Below are 23,365 nucleotides of genomic sequence, written 5' to 3' on the forward strand. Positions count from 1 at the left end.
TTTCCATTTTAAAAGGCAAGATTGCAGCACTTAATTTCAGGCAATTTTGACTTTTCTTACATCTATAATTTCTCTTAACATTGGGTCTAAGTTTTTGAGAGTGTGCTAAGGACACTTGGGGAGGAGGGGGACATTGGGCTACTTAAATAAACAATGATATTTGCATCAAAAACTACTATAAAAAATGAGAAAGCTCCTTGCATACTAATTTGCAAAGATCTCCCATATACATTATTAAATGGAAAACAGAATAGCATTTTATATGTTTGAAATGGGCACAGAAATAAGGATATATATTTATATTTATTATATTGTCATAAAGACATACTGAAAGTTATCACAAAAAATAAATAAAAATGATTCCCTACCATGGGTGAGAGACAAATGAGGATGAAACCAAGACTTACCATGTAATTTTTACATCTTGCTTTATGTTTTGCTTTATTTAAAACAATATGGTCTATTTAAAAGAAAATACAAATATTTAAGTTCTCTCTTGATATCATGTACTCTTCAAGTTCTTCATCTCTGTCCCCATTTAATGCAAACTTCATAAAATTATCTCTACTTTCTCACCTACCATTCACTCTTCAACCTATTTGAATCTGTCTTATTGCGTCTCCACCAGTTAAAAACTACTCTTGTTGAAGTCAGTCAGTTCAGTTCAGTTCAGTCGCTCAGTTGTGTCCGACTCCTTGTGACCCCATGAACCACAGCAAGCCAGGCCTCCCTGTCCATCACTAACTCCTGGAGTTCACTCAAACTCATGTCCGTCAAGTCGGTGATGCCAACGAGCCATCTCATCCTCTGTCTCCCCTTCTCTTCCTGCCCCCAATCCCTCCCAGCATCAGAGTCTTTTCCAATGAGTCAACTCTTCTCATGAGGTGTCCAAAGTACTGGAGTTTCAGCTTTAGCATCATTCCTTCCAAAAAACACCCAGGACTGATCTCCTTTAGGATGGACTGGTTGATTCTCCTTGCAGTCCAAGGGACTCTCAAGAGTCTTCTCCAACACCACAATTCAAAAGCATCAATTCTTCAGCGCTCAGCGTTCTTCACAGTCCAACTCTCACATCCAAGTCAGGAAGCAACAGTTAGAACTGGACATGGAACCACAGACTGGTTCCAAATAGGAAAAGGAGTCCATCAAGGCTGTATACTGTCACCCTGCCTATTTAACTTATATGCAGAGTACATCATGAGAAATGCTGGGCTGGAAGAAGCAGAAGCTGGAATCAAGATTGCCGGGAGAAATATCAATAACCTCAGATATGCAGATGACACCAACCTTATGGCAGAAAGTGAAGAGGAACTAAAAAGCCTCTTGATGAAAGTGAAAGAGGAGAGTGAAAAAGTTGGCCTAAAGCTCAACATTCAGAAAACGAAGATCATGGCATCTGGTCCCATCACTTCATGGCAAATAGATGGGGAAACAGTGGAAACAGTGGCAGACTTTACTTTCTTGGGCTCCAAAATCACTGCAGATGGTGATTAATGATACTTATTTTGCCAAACCCATGGATCAGTTTTCTTTCTAGCCTTGTCTTTCTAGGTCAATCAGAATCATTCTACACTGTTGAACTTTACCTTCATAGGTCTGTGACAATGTAGCCCTCACTCGCCCCTTACTTCTTTATCACTCCCATATTTCCACCTCCACCTGAGCTCTGTTGGTTCTCTTTATACTTTGGTCCTAGGCTTTCTGAGCTTGGTCTTGTATCACCTTTCATCCTGCTACTTGAGCTCCTTGAGTGTCCTGAACTCCTTAATTCTAAATATCTTATTTATGTGGCAATTCCAATTTTTTTCTCTAACTCAGACCATCCACTGAGATCTAAACTGGTGGAGACGAGTACACTTGGACTGTTCCCAGTATTGTACTACTACAGACAATGCCCAAGTCAGTGACCTTGTAAATATTTTTCTGTATATGTCCAGGTGCAACTCTTAGAATAAATTCCCAGAAATGAAATCACTAGACCAAAGATATCTGCTTTGTCAAGTTAGATATTGCTAAAGTGATTTCTATGGGATTATATAATTTTATACTTCCATTAGAAATATATGAAGGCCTGTTTTCTTATTCCCTTGCCAACTGTTGAGAAATTTTTGAATTTTGACAACATAAGTGCAAAATAGAAGCAAAGTGTACTTTCAGTATGTATGTGTTGCTCTTATTACGAATAAGCAAGGACATTTTTAACACACTTGAGAAAATTATTTTCTCCAAACTATTTATGTTTATAACCTTCATCTATTTTTCATTGTTGTTTGTGTGTGTTAACTCTACTACTTACCTTTTCTTTTTTTTAAAAAAATTATTTATTTTAATTGGAGGCTAATTACTTTACAATACTGTGGTGGTTTCTGCCATACATTGACATGAATCAGCCGCGGGGGTACACGTGTCCCCCATCCCGAAGCCCCTCCCACCTCCCTCCCCACCCCATCCCTCTGGGTTGTGCCAGTGCTCAGGCTATGAGTGCCCTGTTTCCTGCATCGGACTTGGACTGGCAGTCTGTTTCACATATGGTGATGTACCTGTTTCAGTGCTGTTCTCTCGAATCTTCCCACCCTCGCCTTCTCCCAGAGTCCGAAAGTCTGTTCTTTACACTTGTGTCTCTTTTGCTGCCTTGCATCTAAGATCATCATTACCATCTTTCTAAATTCCGTATATATGTGTTACTATATCAGTGTTTTGCTTTCTGACTTACTTCACTCTGTATAATAGGCTCCAGTTTCATCCACCTCATTAGAACTGACTTAAATGTGTTCCTCTAATAGCTAATATTCCATTGTGTATATGTACCACACTACTTACCTTTTCTAAGAGATCTTTAAGAGATTATCCCTTATCTGTGATGTGACTTGCAGATATTCCCCTAGTTTTTCCTTTGTCATTTGATTTTGTGGCATTTTTTTCCCCCAAACTGGAATTTCTCTTTTCTTTCTTCCTCCTCCAACTTTCCTTCTTCTTTCTCTTTCATATTTCCTCCCCATCGTCTCCCTCTGCTGTCTCCTCATTTTTCCTTCTTTCCTTTTATGTCGTCAAATATTTTTATCTTTCCATTTTGGTTTGTGAATTTTGAGTTGTATTTGAAAGGCCTTTGCCTCTCCGGTGTTATAGATATATTGGCCCATATTTTCTTTCATTGTTTCACTTTTAAATATTTCATGTGTTTAGGGGTTATCCTCATATACAGTATGTGGAATGAATTTTTTTTTTTTTTTACCAGAACATCACATAAGTTTATTTTCAGATGTAACAGCAATGTTAAAATCAACAAGTTTAAATCTTAACCGCACAAAGTAAACGTAGCTATTTAAGTATTTTTAAAGTTATTCCCTCCAAAAAACTGAGGGAGCTTTTCTTTTCCACCCCACATTCCACGGTTTCCCAATAGTTAGTTCTGTTTTTGGAGGAGTCTGAATTGACAAGTAAACTGCTTTGGGGATATTTCAGAACTTCTTTCCCCAAACGAAAACTAATCTGGGCAAATTATATATTGCATAGATTTCTCTGCAGATTCTTTTCTTTAGAACCTAAATGTTATTACCATATGATATAATTTAACCTATTTGCCCCAGAGAAAACAGCTATCTTCCCTAAAAAATACGATGGTACATTTTGCGATCTTCTAGTTAATAGAATTATTTTACCTCAATGATAATTATCATATTTCAGAATTAAGCAACTCAACATGGGACATTATTTCAGTCTTTACTGACTTCTAGGCACGTGAAAGAGTGCCTAGCTTCTACCTCTTCTACATCCTCCTCCTCCATAAACGGATGGAATTATTTCATGTAAGTCTGATGTAGGACAATTCACGTTTTACAAACACAATTTAGGTTAAAGTCAGTGACTAGTGTGGAGAAAGAAACACTGAAATGATAGGGAGCCTATACACTCAATTCAAAATTTAATATTTTTTCCTCCATAAATAATATGTACTTAGTTGTCATGAGGCAGCTATTCGGTTTTCATTAACCACATTTAGGGATACATTCATAGGACTGATTAGATAGTCCAGGTGAAATGGTTATAGAAATAGAGGCAGTGTCATCTCACAAAACTCATTTATATATCAAAATCTATTTTGACATCTGAAGTTTACAAAAAGACTGAATTCTTCAAACTAATCTTGCCTTCTGTAACTCAAGCATTCTTCTCTTGGCAAGAGCAAGCTGAAGCTTATCCATGAAGGTAAAGGTGCTCAATGCTAAACTTTTCTTCTAAGCTTAGATTTGGACTGCTTAAGAAACTGATACCCAAGAAATCAGCAAGGTCTTTCTACATTTTTACTATCTTAAGATTAGAACTCTATGAACTCACTCATCAACTATCTTCCTTTCCTATATTATTCTTGGCACTCAACTAAGACGGGTGAAGTCTACTGTACCTTGCATTTTCACATTCTCAAATAAGAATTTAAGATTATAAGATGTGCATAAACATTGTGTAAAATAACTTTGTCATTCAATGTATTTGAAGAGATGAAACTTGTATGCCAGAATTTACACAAGAGGACAAATGTTATCAACCAACCTTCTTTTTAAAGTCAAATGACAGAAAATCCAAGCTCTGTGCATTGTTTTAAGTCTAATGAAAACATTTCTTAGGCCACTGGTATTGGCAATGTAGAAAATTTTGAATATTGGAGATGGGATTATGGAGGAAAGCCTGAAAATTTTAGAGGTCTTCTATCTTACAGAAAGTTACTGACCAGTCAAGGCCACTCCCTAAGTGCCAGAAAATGATCTGGCATAAACCAGTCCTGTTGGTACAGGAGGTCACAGTGACATTCGTGTTATTAACACTTCTAGACTTCTACTTTTCCCAAGAACAGAAGCAATGTGTTTAATAGTTCCCCCTTCCCCAAATCCTTAAAGTCAGTATTACAGGCACAGAATGTAAGCAAATCTGGGATGTTCTCCAACAGATAAGCAATAGCACAGCTATGTTATTCTCAAAAATACTGTCTAGATATTCTTTCCTCTAAAATCAAATGCTCAGTGGCCACACTTCTAACAGACTGCGTTAGCTGACATTAAATGCATTTATTGTGCCACAAATCCATCTAAGCTTCCGTTTAGGTGTTTTTTTATATGTCCAGGAGACAATACCTACTTCAGGTTTATTTAAGGGCACTGACCTATCAAGGACATCAACTCCGTATTTAAGGTCTGACCAACTACTGTGGGTTTACTGAAGAAAAACAACAGGAGGAAAAAAGCAGATCACAACAAACCTCTTTAGGTCAGTTAAAGGCCATATCTCTAGCTGGGATATTAAAAAAAAAAATTAATCTCACCAGCCCATATGCTAAAAGATAATGCCACTAGTAACAATCAACAGCAGGAAAAACAAACCTGCTAACCACCAGCCCACTCATTAGCAAAAAGCAGTTTAACTCACATACTGAGACCAAAGTCTAATACTACCGATTCAAACTGTCCCACCCACCTTCAGCCACCAGCAAGGAAGGAAGAAATAACTGTTTAACAGAACAAAATAAGCTCAGTATTTCTTACAAGGATAACAACGGCCCAACTCCTGAGATAATACTCAGAAGGACAAAAGATGGAGTGAAGGCAATGTATAGGGATTAGTATCCCACAAAATCTTTAAAAACCCAAAGTACCACAAACACACTAAACTTGTCTAAGAGTTAGAGAACAAGATATTGCTGCTGCTTCTTTTTGTCCTTTGAAATATACAATATTTTGTAGGCTCTGCCCTTCAATGTGAAAGCAGGACATTTGAAAAAAAATGGAAATTTGACACTCAAATTTTTGGGACCCTATATATCTCAACTGTGAAACTAAACTGATCTATACCTTCTCCTTCCTACAATCAAACCACCTCACAAAAAAAAGAAAACTAAAACAATCCAAACATGATTAATAAGTCCTTAAAAGTTTAAAACTTTTAGAGGAAAGGGAAGCAAGTTTTGAAAGGAGGAAAAGAAAGAACAAGGAAGGGTGAAAGTTTTAAAAGAAAGGAGGGGCGGGGAATCAACGGGCCTCTCTTTTATTTGGCGACAAGCAAGTGCAAGAAAAGTTCATCTGTAGTTTGTTCAGTTGTCTGTCTTTTGCACGTCTGCGTTCTGCCCAGTAGGGACTTTAAGGTTTTTCTGCAGCACATGAGCATCTGCGGGCTCTATCCTCTTATAGTAGTTCTTCTTTGTCTCAATAATCTCAAAGCCAAACTTTCTGTAGAAGTCAATTGCAGACTCGTTGCTGATCTGGACATGCAGATAGATGTTGTCAAAAGTGCCATCCTTTTCACAGATGTTTAAGACATGATTTAACATTTTAGTTCCAATTCCTAGCCTTCGGTATGGCGCCAGACAGCCTAGTGTCATGATGTAAAGCCGCTTCTGATTCTGTGAATGATCCACCCTACAGCACACTGCACCCACTGCGATATCATTGAAATAGGCAAGTTTTGCTAGTTCGCCAACCTCCAACACATCCTTGTAGAACTTGTCATTGTAGCTGACTGGAAAGATGACCTGGTTTAATCTCTTCAGCTGCTTAATATTGTGTGGTGTCACATCTCCCAGCTCGATCCGGCCTTTCATCTTCCCCGCCTGCTGAGGCCGTTGTTACCGCCGATATCAACGCCGTTGTCGTCGCCGCCCTGAGCTCTCCGCGCCCTCAGCTCAGGCCACTCAACCCCGCAAGCCGGCCTCCTAGCCTAAGGCAAGGAGCTGAGCGGGTGACGGAGGCCGCGAGAGTTTAGCGCGGCCCTGCGTCTCCGGAGGGGGCGGAGGTACCTCCCGCTGCCGCGCTAGTGCAGCAGCTTCTCCACACGTGCACACGGGGAACTCGCCTCCCGCCCGCCGCCGCCAGCCAGCCCATATTTTCTTTCATTGTTTCACTTTTAAATATTTCATGTGTTTAGGGGTTATCCTCATATACAGTATGTGGAATGAATTTATCTTTTCCAGATGGTAATCTTTTTGTCTCAAGACCATTTATTTAAAAATGTACCTTCATTCTATTGCTGTCATTTGTTGTTGTTCAGTCCTCAGTCGTGTCCAGCTCTTTGTGACCCCATGAACTGCAGCAAGCCAGGCCTCCCAGTCCTTCACTATCTCCCTAAGTTTGCTCAAACTCATCTCAGTTGAGTCAATGATGCCATCCAATCATCTCATCCTCTGTCCTGCCCTTCTCCTTCTGTCTTCAACCTTTCGCAGCATCAGGGTCTTTTCCAATCAGTCAACTCTTCGCATCAGGTAGTGAAAGTATTAGAGCTTAAGCTTCAGCATCAGTCCTTCTAATGAACATTCAGGATTGATTTCCTTTACGATTGACTGGTTTGATTGCCTTGCTGTCCAAGGGACTCTCAAGAGTATTCTCCAACACCACAGTTCAAAAGCATCAGTTCTTCAGCACTCAATGTTCTTTATGGTCTAACTCTCACACGCATGCATGACTACTGAAAAAAGCCATATTTTGACTATATGGATCTTTATCGGCAAAATGATGTTTCTGCTTTTTAATATGCTCTTTAGGTTGGTCATAGCTTTTCTTCTAAGGAGCGAGCATCATGGCTGCAGTCACCGTCTGCAGTGATTTTGAAGCCCAAGAAAATGAAATCTGTTACTATTTCCACTTTTTCCTCATCTATTTGTTGTGAAATGATGGGACTGGATGCCATGATCTTCATTTTCTGAATGTTGAGTTTTACGCCAGCTTTTGCATTTTCCTCTTTCACCTTAATCAAGAGGCTCTTTAGTTCCTCTTCACTTTCTGCCATTAAAATGGTATCATCTGCATACCTGAGGTTGTTGATATTTCTCCCAGCAATCTTGATTCCAGCTTGTGCTTCATCCAGCCTAGCATTTTGCATGGTGTACTCTGCATATAAGTTAAATAAGCAGGGTGACAATATACAGCCTTGATGTACTCCTTTCCCAATTTGGAACCAGTCGGTGTTTACGTGTCCGGTTCTAACTGTTGCTTCTCTTCCTGCATACAGGTTTCTCGGGAGAGAGGTAAGGTGGATTGGTATTCCCATCTCTTTAAGAATTTTCCATAGTTTGTTGTGATCCACACAGTTGAAGGCTTTAGTGTAGTCAATGAAGCAGAAGTAGATATTTTTCTGGAATTCCCTTGCTTTTTCTATGATCCAATGGATGTTGGCAATTGGATCTCAGATTCCTCTGCCTTTTCTAAATCCAGCTTGTACATCTCGACGTTCTCAGTTAACGTACTGCTAAAGCCTAGCTTTAATTTTGAGCATAATTTTTTTTGAATATTGAGCACTTGAAGAATTTTGAGCATAATTTTTCTAGCATGTGAAATGATTGCAATTGTATGGTAATTTGCGAATATACAAATCACCATCTGGGAACAAAGTCATTTTCATAGTACTTGAAAAATGTAAGTCTACACTGCCTTTCTTTGGGATTGGAATGAACACTGATGTTCCAGTATTATGGCCACTGCTGAGTTTTCCAAATTTGCTGGCATATTGAGTGTAGCACTTTAACAGAATCGTCTTTTAGGATTTGAAATAGCTCAGCTGGAATTCCATCACCTCCACTAGATTTGTTCATAGTAATGCTTCCTAAGGCCTACTTTACTTCACACTCCGGGATTGCTGGCTGTAGGTGAGTGAGCACACCATCATGGTTATCCACATCATTAAAATTCTTGTCTTTGTTTCAACCTTTTGATCATTTTCCATTAGCCAACTGTCTATCCATGAACCAGGAACACACTGCTTTAACTGCTGAGTGTTTATGAAATGTTTTAATATGAGCTATGACTCATTAGCCCTCATGGCTCCTTTCGCAAAATTATCTTAGATACTTTTGCCTGTTTATTTTTCCACACATACTTTAAAATCACCTAGTTCAAGTTTAGTTTAGTTCTAGAAACAGGAAGTTTTTTTAAATGTTGGAAATAACAAGTCATATTTATATTCTGAGCACAATAACTGAATAGAGAGGAGAGATTAAATTCAGCAGAGAAAGGAAGATAATCAGGAAGAATTCTTAAGTTGGGGGAGAGAAGATGACTTCCAGAACATAGAAGGTAAGAACTTTTGATAATAAAAGGAACGTTCATCCCACAGCAAGAAAAATGAATGTAAGTGGCATGTGGACTTCCAGTTTTTTAAGTGTATGAAAATGACGGTGTTCCCAGATGGTGATTTGTATATTCTCAATAAGCGTGAGGCAGGCTATCAAACTGAATGCAGTGGGGTGGATGTGGCCTGGGAGATTGGGAAAGCATGGAGAAGTATGATATAGTAAAGAAAACATGAGCAACCAGCTGGTTTAATGAAGATTGGGACTGAATCTTAGAGGAGATATTTAAAATGCAAGTTCCCAGGACCTATATCCAACAAAGTTCCTGATTCAGTAGAGTTGGGGGAGCACCTGAGAATCTACATCTTAAAAGATGCACAAATGATTGTTGCTCACTCTGACCCTGAGAATCATGGCCTCTTGTTGGAGGCTGAGGACTGTGGCAATAAGGGCTTCCTGTAGTAATCAGATGAAGAGGAGAAATCATCTCTCTTCACAAGGTCAGGCTGCACTGACTGGGAAATGCAATCACACTTTCACCCTTTTTACCTCATTGTTGAAATATGACAGAGCACACAGATGGTAATCGTACAGCTATGCCCCTTTCTCCAGAAGGAAGTGAGTCAAATAGTTTACATGGGTGAAATGCCCATTTAAACCAGGAAACCAAAATTCTGACTAAGGAAAAGACAATGAGAGCACTGCAAGAGGTCAATAAACTCCACAGACATTTTTAATATTGCATATTAACTTTGACTTTTAATTTGGTGAAGATGTTACCCAGAGCTTTCCGGTCTGAAAACTACAGCCCCAATGATAAATCCTTTCACCAGTAAAAAAAACAGGTGTAACAAATCATGAAAGATTATCAAGAATGTGGTTCAAACTTGGTTTCTGTTATATATTTTAAATTTTACTTGCAAAGTAACTGAAATGTAGGCAGAATTAATAGCAGAGTGTGCTTCCTCAAGAAGATAACACTCGTGTATGAAATTTATAAAAAATATCAGTTTTTTAAATTCTTCTCTTGAACTGTCTTAAATCATCTTCTTTAATGTCAAGAAGTGATATAATCTACAGGGAAATAAAATATATTGAAAGAGAAGATGACAACTTAAAAATTATTTCTACTGAGAAAGGTTGAGTATATTACATTTTCTCCTGTAATAACTAATTCAATTCTCTGCTATCTATCTTATGGTTTCCTTAGAGATGTCAAGATAGTTAACTTTTAAGCTGTCTTAAAAGTATACATAAGCAGAGTTTTTCAATTCAAATGACACAGAGGGTATAGAGTAAAAAGTAAAAACCCACCCATTGCCCATCCAATTCTATACTTCTTAATCAATTAAGACTATTTGAAAATGTCCTTGCAAATATTTGTATTTCTCAATGTATTTTTAACAAATGATACTCTCTGGAAACTCTATACTTACTCATATAACTTAGAGATGATTCCATGTTAGCACATACTGACATTTTAGTCACATCTTGCAATCATTGCAGAGCATCACAAAATATAGATTCTACCTGTATTTATTTAGTTTTCTCTATTTTTAGGTTGTCTTCGATTAATAATATTGCCCTGAATTGAATCTAATCTAACATATATACTGGCTCACTATCAATAACTTTTTATTCCTATGAGTAGAATAGCTGGGTCAAAGTTATATGCATTTTATATTCTGACAGGTACTATTCTCTAGAAAGTTGCACTCATTTATAGGCCTACCAATAATACCTAGAAGAGTTCTATTTTTAGTATGTTGCCAGCTCTAGACACATCCAATCTTCATAATTGTTCAACTCTCATTGGTAAAAAGTATCTCATCCTAATTTTAAGTTGTAGTTTCCGAGTGTGTAAAGAACTTTAAGATTTCCTTCCCCCATTCAGTTCAGTTGCTCAGTCGTGTCTGACTCTTTGCGACCCCATGAATCGCAGCACGCCAGGCCTCTCTGTCCATCACCAACTCCTGGAGTTCACTCAAACTCATGTCCATCAAGTCGGTGATGCCATCCAGCCATCTCATCCTCTGTTTCCCCTTCTCCTCCTGCCCCCAATCCCTCCCAGCATCAGAGTCTTTTCCAATGAGTCAACTCTTCACGTGAGGTGGCCAAAGTACTGGAGTTTCAGCTTTAGCATCATTCCTTCCAAAGAAATCCCAGGGCTGATCTCCTTCAGAATGGGCTGGTTGGATCTCCTTGCAGTCCAAGGGACCCTCAAGAGTCTTCTCCAACACCAGACCCAGTGCTTCATAAATATCTGTAATTTTTCCATTGAATTTCACATTGTCTCTGCTATAATTATTATTTGCATTTTGCTTTTGTTTAGTCACTAAGTTGTGTCCAACTGTTTCTGACCCATGGATTGCAGCAGCCCACCAGACTCCTCTGTCCACTTCCCAGGCAAGAATACTGGAGTGAGTTGCCTTTTCCTTCTCCATGGGATCTTCCCAATCCAAGAATCAAACCTGCATCTACTGTGTTTCCTGCGTTGGCAGGTGGATTCTTTACCACTGTGCCACTTGAGTAGTTGTTTCGATCCTTTGTATTTCCATGGTGTCCATTGCAATTTCTTTTTAGTTTCTAATTTTATTGATATGAGCTCTTTACCTCTTTTTCTTGATGAGGCTGGCTAAACATTTATCAATTTTATTCATCTTTTCAAAGAGCCAGCCTTCAGTTTCATTGTTATTTTGCGTTGTTTTCTTTGTCTCTATTTCAATCATTTCTGCTCTAATCTTTATAATCCCTTTCCTTCTACTAATGTCGGGTTTTATTTGTTATTTTTCTCTAGTCACTTTAGGTGTAAGGTTAAGGTTATTGATTTGAGATTTTTATTTACTGAGATTTAAGCAAATAATTCAAGTAAATTATTAAGTAAATAATTTAAGATTGTGTTGCTATAAACTTCCTCTTAGAACAGCTTTTGCTTTTGTCCCACAGGTTTTATATCATGTGTTTTCATTTTCCTCTGTCTCTAGGTATTTTTTATCTTTGATTTCTTCAGTAATTCATTGGTTGTTTAGTTCAGCTCAGTAAAGTCGTTCAGTCATGTCTGACCCTTTGTGACCCCATGGACTGCAGCACACCAAGCTTCCCTGTCCATCACTAACTCCCAGAGCTTGCTCAAACTCATGTCTAACTAGTCGGTGATGCCATCCAACCATCTGGTTGTCATCTGCTCCTCCTCCTGCCTTTAATCTTTCCTAGCATCAGGGTCTTTTCCAATGAGTTAGTTCTTTGCATCAGGTGGTCAACGTACTGGAGCTTCAGCATCAGTTCTTCCATACTATTTCGCTGCCACGTGTTTGTGTTTTTCAGTTGTTATTTTTTTCTTGTAGTTGATTTCTAATCTCATAGAGTTGTGGTAGGAAAGGATGTCTCATATGATTTCAATTTTCTTAATCTTACCAAGGCTCACTTTGTTGTGCAGCATGTGATCAGGCCTGGAGAATGTTTCATGTGCACTTGAGAAGAATGTGTATTCTGATGCTTTGGGATGGAATGCTCTTTAAATTTCAATTACTTCCATCTGGCCTAATATGTCATTTAAAGCCAGTGTTTCCTTATTGATTTTCTGTCCAGATGATCTGCCCACGGATGAAAGTGTTAAAGTCCCCCACACTTACTGTGTTACTGTTGATTTGTCCTTTTATGGCTGTTTATATCTGCCTTAAATATTGAAATACAATGTGCATATTTATTAATTGTTAAATCGCCTTCTTGGGTTGATCCCTTGATCATTATTCAGTTTCTTTCTTTGTCTCTCGTAACAGTCTTTATTTCCAAATATATTTTGTTAGATGTGAGTATTACTAGTCCAGTTTTCTTTTGATTTTCATATTCATGGAATACTTTTTTCCACCTCCTCACTTTCAGTCTGTAAGTCTTCCTAGATCTAAACTGGGTCTCTTGTCAGTAGCATACGTACAGGTCTTATGTATGTACCCATTAAGTCAGTCTATCTCTCTTGGTTGGAGCGCTTAATCTCTTGAAGACAATTATTGGCATGCATTTTCTTATTGCCATTTTGTTCATTGTTTTGGATGTGTTTTTTATAGGTCTTTTTTCTTCCCTTCCTCCTTTGTTCTCTTCTCTTGTGATCTCATGACTAACTTTAGTGTTATGTTTGGATTCTTTGTTATTTCCTGCGTGTATCCATTGTAGATTTTCAGTTTGTTGTTACCATGGGATTTTGATAAAGCAGTCTATATATAGCCAAGATTGTTTTAAGGGGCTGGTCTTTCCATTTCAAATGCATTTCCAGTATTCTGCATTTGTGCTCTCCTCGCAGCTGCTGGTTTTGATATCATACTTGTGTATGAATTATTTCCTACCTTTACTATATGATTGTCTTCACCAGTGAGCTTTCCCATTCATTATTTTCTTGTTTCCAGTTGTGCATTTTCTTTTTCACCTGGAGAACTTCCTTTAGTACTGTTGCAAAACTGGTCTGGTGGTGCTGAATTCTCTTACCTTTTGCTTGTTTATAACCTTTTGATTTCTTTGTCAAGTCTGAATGAGAGCCTTGCTTGGTAGATTATTCTTGGTTTTTCTATCTTTTCATCACTTTAAATATATCGTGCCCTTCCCTTTCAGCCTACAAAGCTTCTGCTAAGAAATCAGCTGGTAACCTTATGGGAATTCTTTTATACATTATACATTGCTTTTAATGTTTTTCTTCATCTTTAATTTTTGACAACTTGATTACTATGTGTCTTGTATGCTCCTCCTTGAGTTTATCCTTCCTGGGACTCTCTGTGCTTTGCGGACATGAGTGACTGTTTAATTTCTCATGTTGGGGAAGTTATTGGCTATTATCTCTTCAAACACCTTCTCAGTCCCTTTCTCTCTCTTTTCCTTCTCAGTTCAGTTTAGCTCAGTTCAGTCGCTCAGTCGTGTCCGACTCTTTGCGATCCCATGAATCGCAGCATGCCAGGCCTCCCTGTCTATCACCAACTCCAGGAGTTCACTCAGACTCATGTCCATCGAGTCAGTGATGCCATCCAGCCATCTCATCCTCTGTCGTCCCCTTCTCTTCCTGCCTCCAATCCCTCCCAGGTTCAGGGTCTTTTCCAGTGAGTCAACTCTTCGCATGAGGTGGCCCAAGTATTGGAGTTTCAGCTTCAGTTATCACTCCTTCCAAAGAAACCCCAGGGCTGATCTCCTTCAGAATAGACTGGTTGGATCTCCTTGCAGTCCAAGGGACTCTCAAGAGTCTTCTCCAACACCACAGTTCAAAAGCATCAATTCTTCGGCGCTCAGCCTTCTTCACAGTCCAACTCTCACATCCTTACATGACTACTGGAAAAACCATAGCCTTGACTAGATGGACCTTTGTTGGCAAAGTAATGTCTCTGCTTTTCAATATGCTATCTAGGTTGGTCATACTTTCCTTCTAAGGAGTAAGCATCTTTTAATTTCATGGCTGCAGTCACCATCTGCAGTGATTTTGGAGCCCAGGAAAATAAAGTCTGACACTGTTTCCACTGTTTCCCCATCTATTTACCATGAACTGATGGGACCAGATGTCATGATCTTCATTTTCTGAATGTTGAGCTTTAAGCCAACTTTTCCACTCTCCTCTTTCATTTTCATCAAGAGGCTTTTTAGTTCCTCTTCCCTTTCTGCCATAAGGGTGGTATCATCTGCATATCTGAGGTGATTGATATTTCTCCTGGCAATCATGATTCCAGCTTGTGTTTCTTCCAGCCCAGCGTTTCTCATGATGTGCTCTGCACGTAAGTTAAATGAGCAAGGTGACAATATACAGCCTTGACATACTCCTTTTCCTATTTGGAACCAGACTGTTGTTCCATGTCCAGTTCTAACTGTTACTTCCTGACCTGCATACAGGTTTCTCAAGAGGCAGGTCAGGTGGTCTGGTATTCCCATCTCTTTCAGAATTTTCTACAGTTTATTGTGATCCACACAGTCAAAGGCTTTGGCATAGTCAATAAAGCAGAAATACATGTTTTTCTGGAACTCTCTTGCTTTCTCCATGATCCAGCGGATGTTGGCCATTTGATCTCTGGTTCCTCTGCCTTTTCTAAAACCGGCTTGAACATCGGGAAGTTCACGGTTCACGTATTGCTGAAGCCTGGCTTGGAGAATTTTGAGCATTTCTTTACTAGCATGTGAGATGAGTGCAGTTATGCAGTAGTTTGAGCATTCTTTGGCATTGCCTTTCTTTGGGATTGGAATGAAACTGATCTTTTCCAGTCCTGTGGCCACTGCTGAATTTTCCTAATTTGCTGGCATATTGAGTGCAGCACTTACACAGCATCATCTTTCAGGAAATGAAAGAGCTCAACTGGAATTCCATCACCTCCACTAGCTTTGTTCATAGTTATGCTTTCTAAGGCCCACTTGACTTCACATTCCGGGATGTCTGGCTCTAGGTGAGTGATCACACCATCATGATTATCTGGGTCATGAAGCTCTTTTTTGTACAGTTCTTCTGTGTATTCTTGCCACCTTTTCTTAAGATCTTCTGCTTCTGTTAGGTCCATACCTTTTCTGTCCTTTATTGTGCCCATCTTCACATGAAATGTTCCTTTGGTATCTCTCATTTTCTTGAAGAGATCTTTAGTCTTTCCCATTCTGTTGTTTTTCTCTATTTCTTTGCATTGATCACTGAGGAAGGCTTTCTTATCTCTCCTTGTTATTCCTTCTGGGACCCCTTTAATGCAAAGTTAGGTGCATTTAATGTTGTCCTAAAGGTCTCTTAGACTTTCTTTGCTTCTAATCATTCTTTTTGCTTTATTCTGTTCCACAGCAGCAAATTCTACCATTGTCTTACACAGCATCCTTATCCGTTCTCCTGCCTCTGTTACTTTCCTATTGATCTGTTCTAGTGTATTTTTCATTTCAGTTATTGTGTTGTTCTTCTCTGTTTGTTCTTTAGGTCTTTGTTAAATATTTCTTGTATCTTCTCAATCTGCTCCTCCATTCTTCTTCTGAAATTTTGGGTCATCGTCTTCATTATCATTATGCTGAATTCTTTTTCCAGTAGATTGCTTACCTCTACTTCATTTAGTTGCTCTGGGATTTTACCTTGTTCCTTCATCTAGGACATCTTCCTATGCTGCTCATTTTATGTGACATTCTATGACTGAGGTTTTTGTTCTGCTGGCTGCAGAGTTGTAGTTTTCCTTGCTTCAGGTGTCTGCCCTCTGCTGGATGAGGCTAAGAGGTTTGTGCAGGTTTCCTTGGTGGGAGGGACTTGTTACTGCCAAGTGGTGGGTGAAGTTGGGTCTTGTCCCACTGGTGGGCAGGGCTGTGTCAGGGAGCTTATTTATTGAGTAGCTGAGTGTTGATGAAAACTTTAAGCAGCCTGTTTGCTGATGGGTAGGGCTGTGTTCTCTCCCTATTGGTTATTTAACCTGACAAGTCCCAACACTGGAGCCTACAGACTGTTGTGTGGCATTACATCTTGATAAGAAAATGGTGACCTTCAAAAGGATTCATACCAATGAGTACTCTCCAGAATTATTGCTGCCACTGTCTTTGTCCCAGCAGTGAATGGCACCCTCCCTTCATGCCACCCTCCAACCTGCACCTTCTCAGAAGACCCTCCAATACTAGCAGATAGGTCTGGTCTAGTTTCTTACGAGGTAGCTGCTTTTCCCCTGGGCTTTGGTGTGCATGAGGCTTTGAGTGCATCTTCCAAGAGTGTTCTGTTTCCCCCAGTCCTGTGAAATTCCTGAGCTCCAACTCCATTGACCACCAGAGCCAGATCCTTTGGGGGTTCCTCCTCCCATTGACAGACTGCTCCCTGCCCCCCGCCACCCCCAGTATAGGAAGCCTGATGTGGGGATCAGAGCTTTTAATCTTGTGGGAAAACTTCTGTGTTATAATTATTTTCCAGTTTGTAGGTTGCTCACATGGCATGTATGGGATTTGATTTTATCATGATTACACCCCTCCTACCATCTTGTTGTGGCTTATTCTTTGTCTTTGGATGAAGGGCATCTTTTTGGTAGATACTACTGTTTTTTTGTTGATGGTTATTCGCAGTTAGTTGTATTTTGGTGTTTCTACAAGAAGAGGTGAGCTCATGTTCTTCTACTCCACCATCTTGTCACTCAATCTAGTCTTCAAAGATTTTAAGGAGCTATGAATTAGTATATAAAAAAAAGTTCATTCAAATTTATAGCATTTTAATCTAAATTTAAAAATATAAACATAAAAGCAAAACAGTTTTTTTTTAATGGGAAAGGTAAATAACAGATAACCAATACAAAAATTAAATAAAAATTTCATTTACTTAATAAATTTTTAATAAAGACAATAATCCATTTTCATTTACATAATAAGAGCATGGATACCCTTAGATTTATTTAACTTTTTCTATTCCTATTGATTTAAAATTTTTGTCTTAAAACTATGGATTTTTTCAAAGTTGACATTATTTTCTCTTTCATTTTCTTCATTAGAAAGTGTGACCTTTTGTTTATATGCTACTTATGATTAATCTTTACATTTAAAAAATATTTTCCTTTATAATATACATTTTTCTAACAATGCCAAAAAGGAACTATCTGCAACTTCTCTTCCAGCCAAAATAAATGTTTTAGCATGGGGAAGCAACAGGATGCAAAGGCAACTTTCTTTCTGGTTGTACAGAGAATTAGGTTTATGGGCAAAGGAGTTGCCTACTGGGCCTGCTTTTTGTCTTCTTCTTTTTCAACTTCCAATTTTGTATTGGAGTTTAGCTGATTAACAATGTTGCGAGAGTTACAGGTGGACAGCAAAGGGACTCAGCCATACATATACAAGTATTCATTCTTCCCCTAACACCCCTCCCATACAAGCTGCCACATAACACTGAGCAGAGTTCACTGTGCTATACAGTACTTTGAAGACCAGCTCCATCACCCACTCCTGAGGAAGTTAGCTTACTCTGATAAGAGAGTCTTTCACCTGCTTTTGGCTTCAGCCAAACACTGGAGCCTGGTGCTTCCAGATGGAGATAAGTACCACTGTGATTTTTACACAATTCTTGCGATACATTTCCTGGTTAACTATTCAGAAAACCTGTTCACATTCAAAGCCTTTATGCATCTGATCTTGGTGTTAACACATGGGTCCTATTCTAGCCTATCATTTCCCTGTATTGTTAGTGGTTTCTATAGCTCTGTTGAGGGTTTACCTCATAGCTCAGCCAGTAAAGAATCTGCCTGCAATGCAGGAATCTGCCTGCAATGCGGGGGTCCGCCTGCATTGCAGAAGACCTGGGTTTGATTGCTGGGTCCGGAAGTTCCCCTGGAGAAGGAAATGGCAACCCACTCCAGTATCCGTGCCTGGAAAATCCCATGGACTGAGAGCCTGGTGGGCTCAGTTCATGGGGTCGCAAGAGCCGGACATGACCTAGCAACTAAAGCACCACCAGCATAGCTCTGTTGGGTTTTAGCATCAACTTGATCTCATTTATATATCTTCCCCAAATTCCTAAATGCTTGGGGCTTACCAGTTTCCTGCTTTATTGTTTCATATTTTTACATTTCTTCTAGCATCTTCATGTGAATTTAGGAAAAGGGATATAGGAGTGTATGCATTTAGTCAGTTACCTTCCTGAATGAAAATTTACAATTAAAAACATCAAAACAAAACCTCAAAACTCATATTAATAAGGATAGTTTTATTGAGTTGTAAGACAGGGCACATAAAAATCAAATATTTGAGTAAAATGCAACCCTTCACTCAAAACTAGAAATTTTAAATATTAATATGTACATTTTTAGCATGTGTCTAAATGATTAACTACTTGTTTATTATTTTAAAACTTTAAGGCAGACATTTACTTATGCACTGGGTCTCCAAATAGATAAAAAGAATAATCAACTGAAGTTTGTTATCAGTTGAGACAAACTTAAATTATTACTTAAGGAAAAATTGTTTCATATTAAGTAAATACAGCACATGCGTAATTAATGTCAGTTCCCACTTTCCTTTTCATATTAAAGAATCACTCTGTTCTCATTCCTCCTAAGCAGCGTATGAAAATCCCATATATAAAAACATCTTAAAGTTTAATCTTCCCTAATATTATCTGATCATAAATTTCTTTGGTCAAGGGAACATATGATTTTTTCAAGTTATCCATGAAGTAAAGTGGGTCAGAAATTTTTAATGGACTAAATCCTTCTTCCACCAACTTAAACTTCTGTAGTTTGAATGTTCCTGTTGCTTCCATCTTTTCCTATAAAGCAATGATCTGGATTAGTGGAATCATTTAACATTACCTATGATATACAAATAAATGTTCAATAATACAGAGCATAATATTTAATTATAACATTTTTATGTCCAGTAAGCATCTCTATTTTTACTACTAATAATTTAACATTAAAAATTTTTAGATTTTTAAATTCTAAGTGCCCTTTAGAACACTTAAATCTTTACCTTGATTTTCCTGTAAACTTCATTCAATATATAAGAAATACGAATATAGTTAATAATTGATTACAACCGATTACAAACATGTCTAAAACATATAGATTTATCTGTCCAGTCCAATATCGATACAATATCATGTAGAAAGAATGCTACTAGACTGTAAGGAGATAAAAATTACAAAAGACAGCAATCTATTCCACAAGGCAGAACCCTGCAAGGACCAGAGAGCATAAGGAATAATCTAAAACTTGAGTTCCCAAACTATATACTGAGGTGCTTCATGGTACCTCAGTGAGTTGCCAGGGTCTCCATGGGATATTTAAATTTTTAAGGTAAATCTAGTGACATCTGATTTCACATAAGAAAACTACTGGCTCAAGGTACTGAACAGTTCACAGTTTCAATATTAGTTTGTGATACATTTTTTCCCATGATGTCATGTCTCTGGGAAACAGGATTTTCAGTGGTTGCTATCACAAAAAGCAAGCATAACCAAAAATCAATGTGGAATATGGAATTAGTCTGGTCCTGTTCAATATTTTGTAACTCCAAAATTTGAGGAGCTGTATAATACCCTACATAACATCTCCTTAATCCATCTGATTATTTAAATATGAAATACATAGATGCAAAAATCCTTAGCAAAATTCTAGCAATCAGAATCCAACAACACATTAAAAAGATCATACACCATGACCAAGTGGGCTTTATCCCAGGGATGCAAGGATTCTTCAATATCCACAAATCAATCAATGTAATTCACCACATTAACAAATTGAAAAATAAAAGCCATATGATTATCTCAATACATGCAGAGAAGGCCTTTGACAAAAATTCAACATTCATTTATGATAAAAACTCTCCAGAAAGCAGGCATAGAAGGAACATACCTCAACATAATAAAAGCTATATATGACAAACCCACAGCAAACATTATCCTCAATGGTGAAAAACTGAAAGCATTTCCCCTAAAGTCAGGAACAAGACAAGGGTGCCCACTTTCACCGCTACTATTCAACATAGTTCTGGAAGTTTTGGCCACAGCAATCAGAGCAGAAAAAGAAATAAAAGGAATCCAAAATGGAAAAGAAGAAGTAAAACTCTCACTGTTTGCAGATGACATGATCCTCTACATAGAAAACCCTAAAGACTCTACCAGAAAATTACTAGAGCTAATTAATGAATACAGTAAAGTTGCAGGATATAAAATCAACACACAGAAATCCCTTGCATTCCTATACACTAATAATGGAAAAGTAGAAAAAGAAATTAAGGAAACAATTCCATTCACCATTGCAACAAAAAGAATAAAATACTTAGGAATATATCTACCTAAAGAAACTTAAAGACCTATATATAGAAAACTATAAAACACTGATGAAAGAAATCAAAGAGGACACTAATAGATGGAGAAATATACCATGTTCATGGATTGGAAGAATCGATATAGTGAAAATGAGTATACTACCCAAAGCAATTTACAAATTCAATGCAATCCCTATCAAACTAACAGCGATATTTTTCACAGAACTAGAACAAATAATTTCACAGTTTGTATGGAAATACAAAAAACCTCAAATAGCCAAAGCAATCTTGAGAAAGAAGAATGGAACTGGAGGAATCAACCTGCCCGACTTTAGGCTCTACTACAAAGTCACAGTCATCAAGACAGTATGGTACTGGCACAAAGACAGAAATATAGATCAATGGAACAAAATAGAAAGCCCAGAGATAAATCCACACACATATGGACACCTTATCTTTGACAAAGGAGGCAAGAATATACAATGGAGTAAAGACAATCTCTTTAACAAGTGGTGCTGGGAAAACTGGTCAACCACTTGTAAAAGAATGAAACTAGATCACTTTATAACACTGCACACAAAAATAAACTCAAAATGGATTAAAGATCTAAACATAAGACCAGAAACTGTAAAAATCCTAGAGGAGAATATAGGCAAAACACTCTCTGACATAAACCACAGCAGGATCCTCTATGATCCACCTCCCAGTATTCTGGAAATAAAAGCAAAAATAAACAAATGGGATCTAATTAAAATTAAACGCTTCTGCACAACAAAGGAAAATATAAGCAAGGTGAAAAGACAGCCTTCTGAATGGAGAAAATAATAGCAAATGAAGCAATGGGCAAACAACTAATCTCAAAAATATACAAGCAACTTATGCAGCTCAATTCCAGAAAAATAAACGACCCAATCAAAAAATGGGCCAAAGAACTAAATAGGCATTTCTCCGAAGAAGACATACAGATGGCTAACAAACACATGAAAAGATGCTCAACATCACTCATTATTAGAGAAATGCAAATCAAAACCACAATGAGGTACCACTTCACACCAGTCAGAATGTCTGCGATCCAAAAATCTGCAAGCAATAAATGCTGGAGAGGGTGTGGAGAAAAGGGAACCCTCCTATACTGTTGGTGGGAATGCAAACTAGTACAGCCACTATGGAGAACAGTGTGGAGATTCCTTAAAAAATTGCAAATAGAACTGCCTTATGACCCAGCAATCCCACTGCTGGGCATACACACTGACGAAACCAGAATTGAAAGAGACACATGTACCCCAATGTTCATCGCAGCACTGTTTATAATAGGCAGGACATGGAAGCAACCTAGATGTCCATCAGCAGATGAATGGATAAGAAAGCTGTGGTACATATACACAATGGAGTATTACTCAGCCATTAAAAAGAATACATTTGAATCAGTTCTGATGAGATGGATGAAACTGGAGCCGATTATACAGAGTGAAGTAAGCCAGAAAGAAAAACACCAATACAGTATACTAACACATATATATGGAATTTAGAAAGATGGCAATGATGACCCTGTATGCAAGACAGCAAAAAAGACGCAGATGTATATAGTGAACTTTTGGACTCAGAGGGAGAGGGAGAGGGTGAGATGATTTGGGAGAATGGCATTGAAACATGTATAATATCATGTAAGAATCGAATCGCCAGTCTATGTCCGATGCAGGATACAGCATGCTTGGGGCTGGTACACGGGGATGACCCAGAGAGATGTTATGGGGAGGGAGGTGGGAGGGGGGTTCATGTTTGGGAATGCATGTACACCCGTGGTGGATTCATGTCAATGTATGGCAAAACCAATACAGAATTGTAAAGTAAAATAAAGTAAAAATAAAAATAAAAATTTAAAAAAATTAAAAAATGAAATAAAAGCATTTTCTTTCCACTTATATGCATTATCTTTACAAATAGCAACTAATTTATTATTTATTTTACTTTGTCCTAACTACTGAATAAATGAATGTTTAGGTATTTGTTTTGACCCAAGTGAAATCACTCAGTCGTGTCCAACTCTTTGCAACCCTATAGACTGTAGCCCACTAGATTCCTCCATCCATGGGATTTTTCCAGGCAAGAATACTGGAGTGGGTTGCCATTTCCTTTTCCAGGGGATCTTCTTGACCCAGGGATCGAACTTAGGTCTTCTGCATTGCAGAGAGACGCCACAGGGGGACCGTAGGTTTTGACCCAAGAGTGCTATGAAATAATTACTAAGGCACTACAGGTGCTATGGATCTAGAAAGCTTATGAATCTTCACTTTAAGGAACTTAAAGGAGACAAGGAATTTAAAGGATCTGTGTGGTAGTTTCAGGCATAAAGAAACAACCTGGTTTTAAGTCAGATGACATGTAGGCTCCATATCACTCACAGGTTCTATGAGTAGTTTGGCCATTTTTATACATCCTTATGAGCTAATTCAACTAAATCTACTTCTCTTTGAACTTTCTTCTCTAATCTCATCCCCTATCCTGCACTGTCATCACAGAACTAGATGTAATTGTGTAGAAGCATAAATTATTTTTTCTCTTTTGGAAAACTAGAAGTTCAGTATGTAAAATTTGATGTTCTGCCATTTT

General features: G+C 38.1%; 1 protein-coding gene and 1 pseudogene across 1 annotated transcript in view; both read right to left on the bottom strand.

Annotated features, from left to right (window-relative positions):
• Positions 1-3,907: 3,907 nt before the first annotated feature.
• Positions 3,908-6,849, bottom strand: LOC138440288 (N-alpha-acetyltransferase 50 pseudogene; annotated as a pseudogene).
• An 11,823-nt stretch (positions 6,850-18,672) lies between these two features.
• Positions 18,673-23,365, bottom strand: part of SLC27A6 (solute carrier family 27 member 6) — a 72,256-nt gene continuing 67,563 nt past the window's right edge. Inside the window, exon 10 of the mRNA XM_069591634.1 lies at positions 18,673-19,253. Within this exon, the coding sequence (XP_069447735.1) occupies positions 19,077-19,253 (177 nt within the window). The 3' untranslated portion in view covers positions 18,673-19,076. The remainder of the gene's footprint in view (positions 19,254-23,365) is intronic.

This window comes from Ovis canadensis, chromosome 5 (genome assembly GCF_042477335.2).
Source record: "Ovis canadensis isolate MfBH-ARS-UI-01 breed Bighorn chromosome 5, ARS-UI_OviCan_v2, whole genome shotgun sequence".
Taxonomy (NCBI): domain Eukaryota; kingdom Metazoa; phylum Chordata; class Mammalia; order Artiodactyla; family Bovidae; genus Ovis; species Ovis canadensis.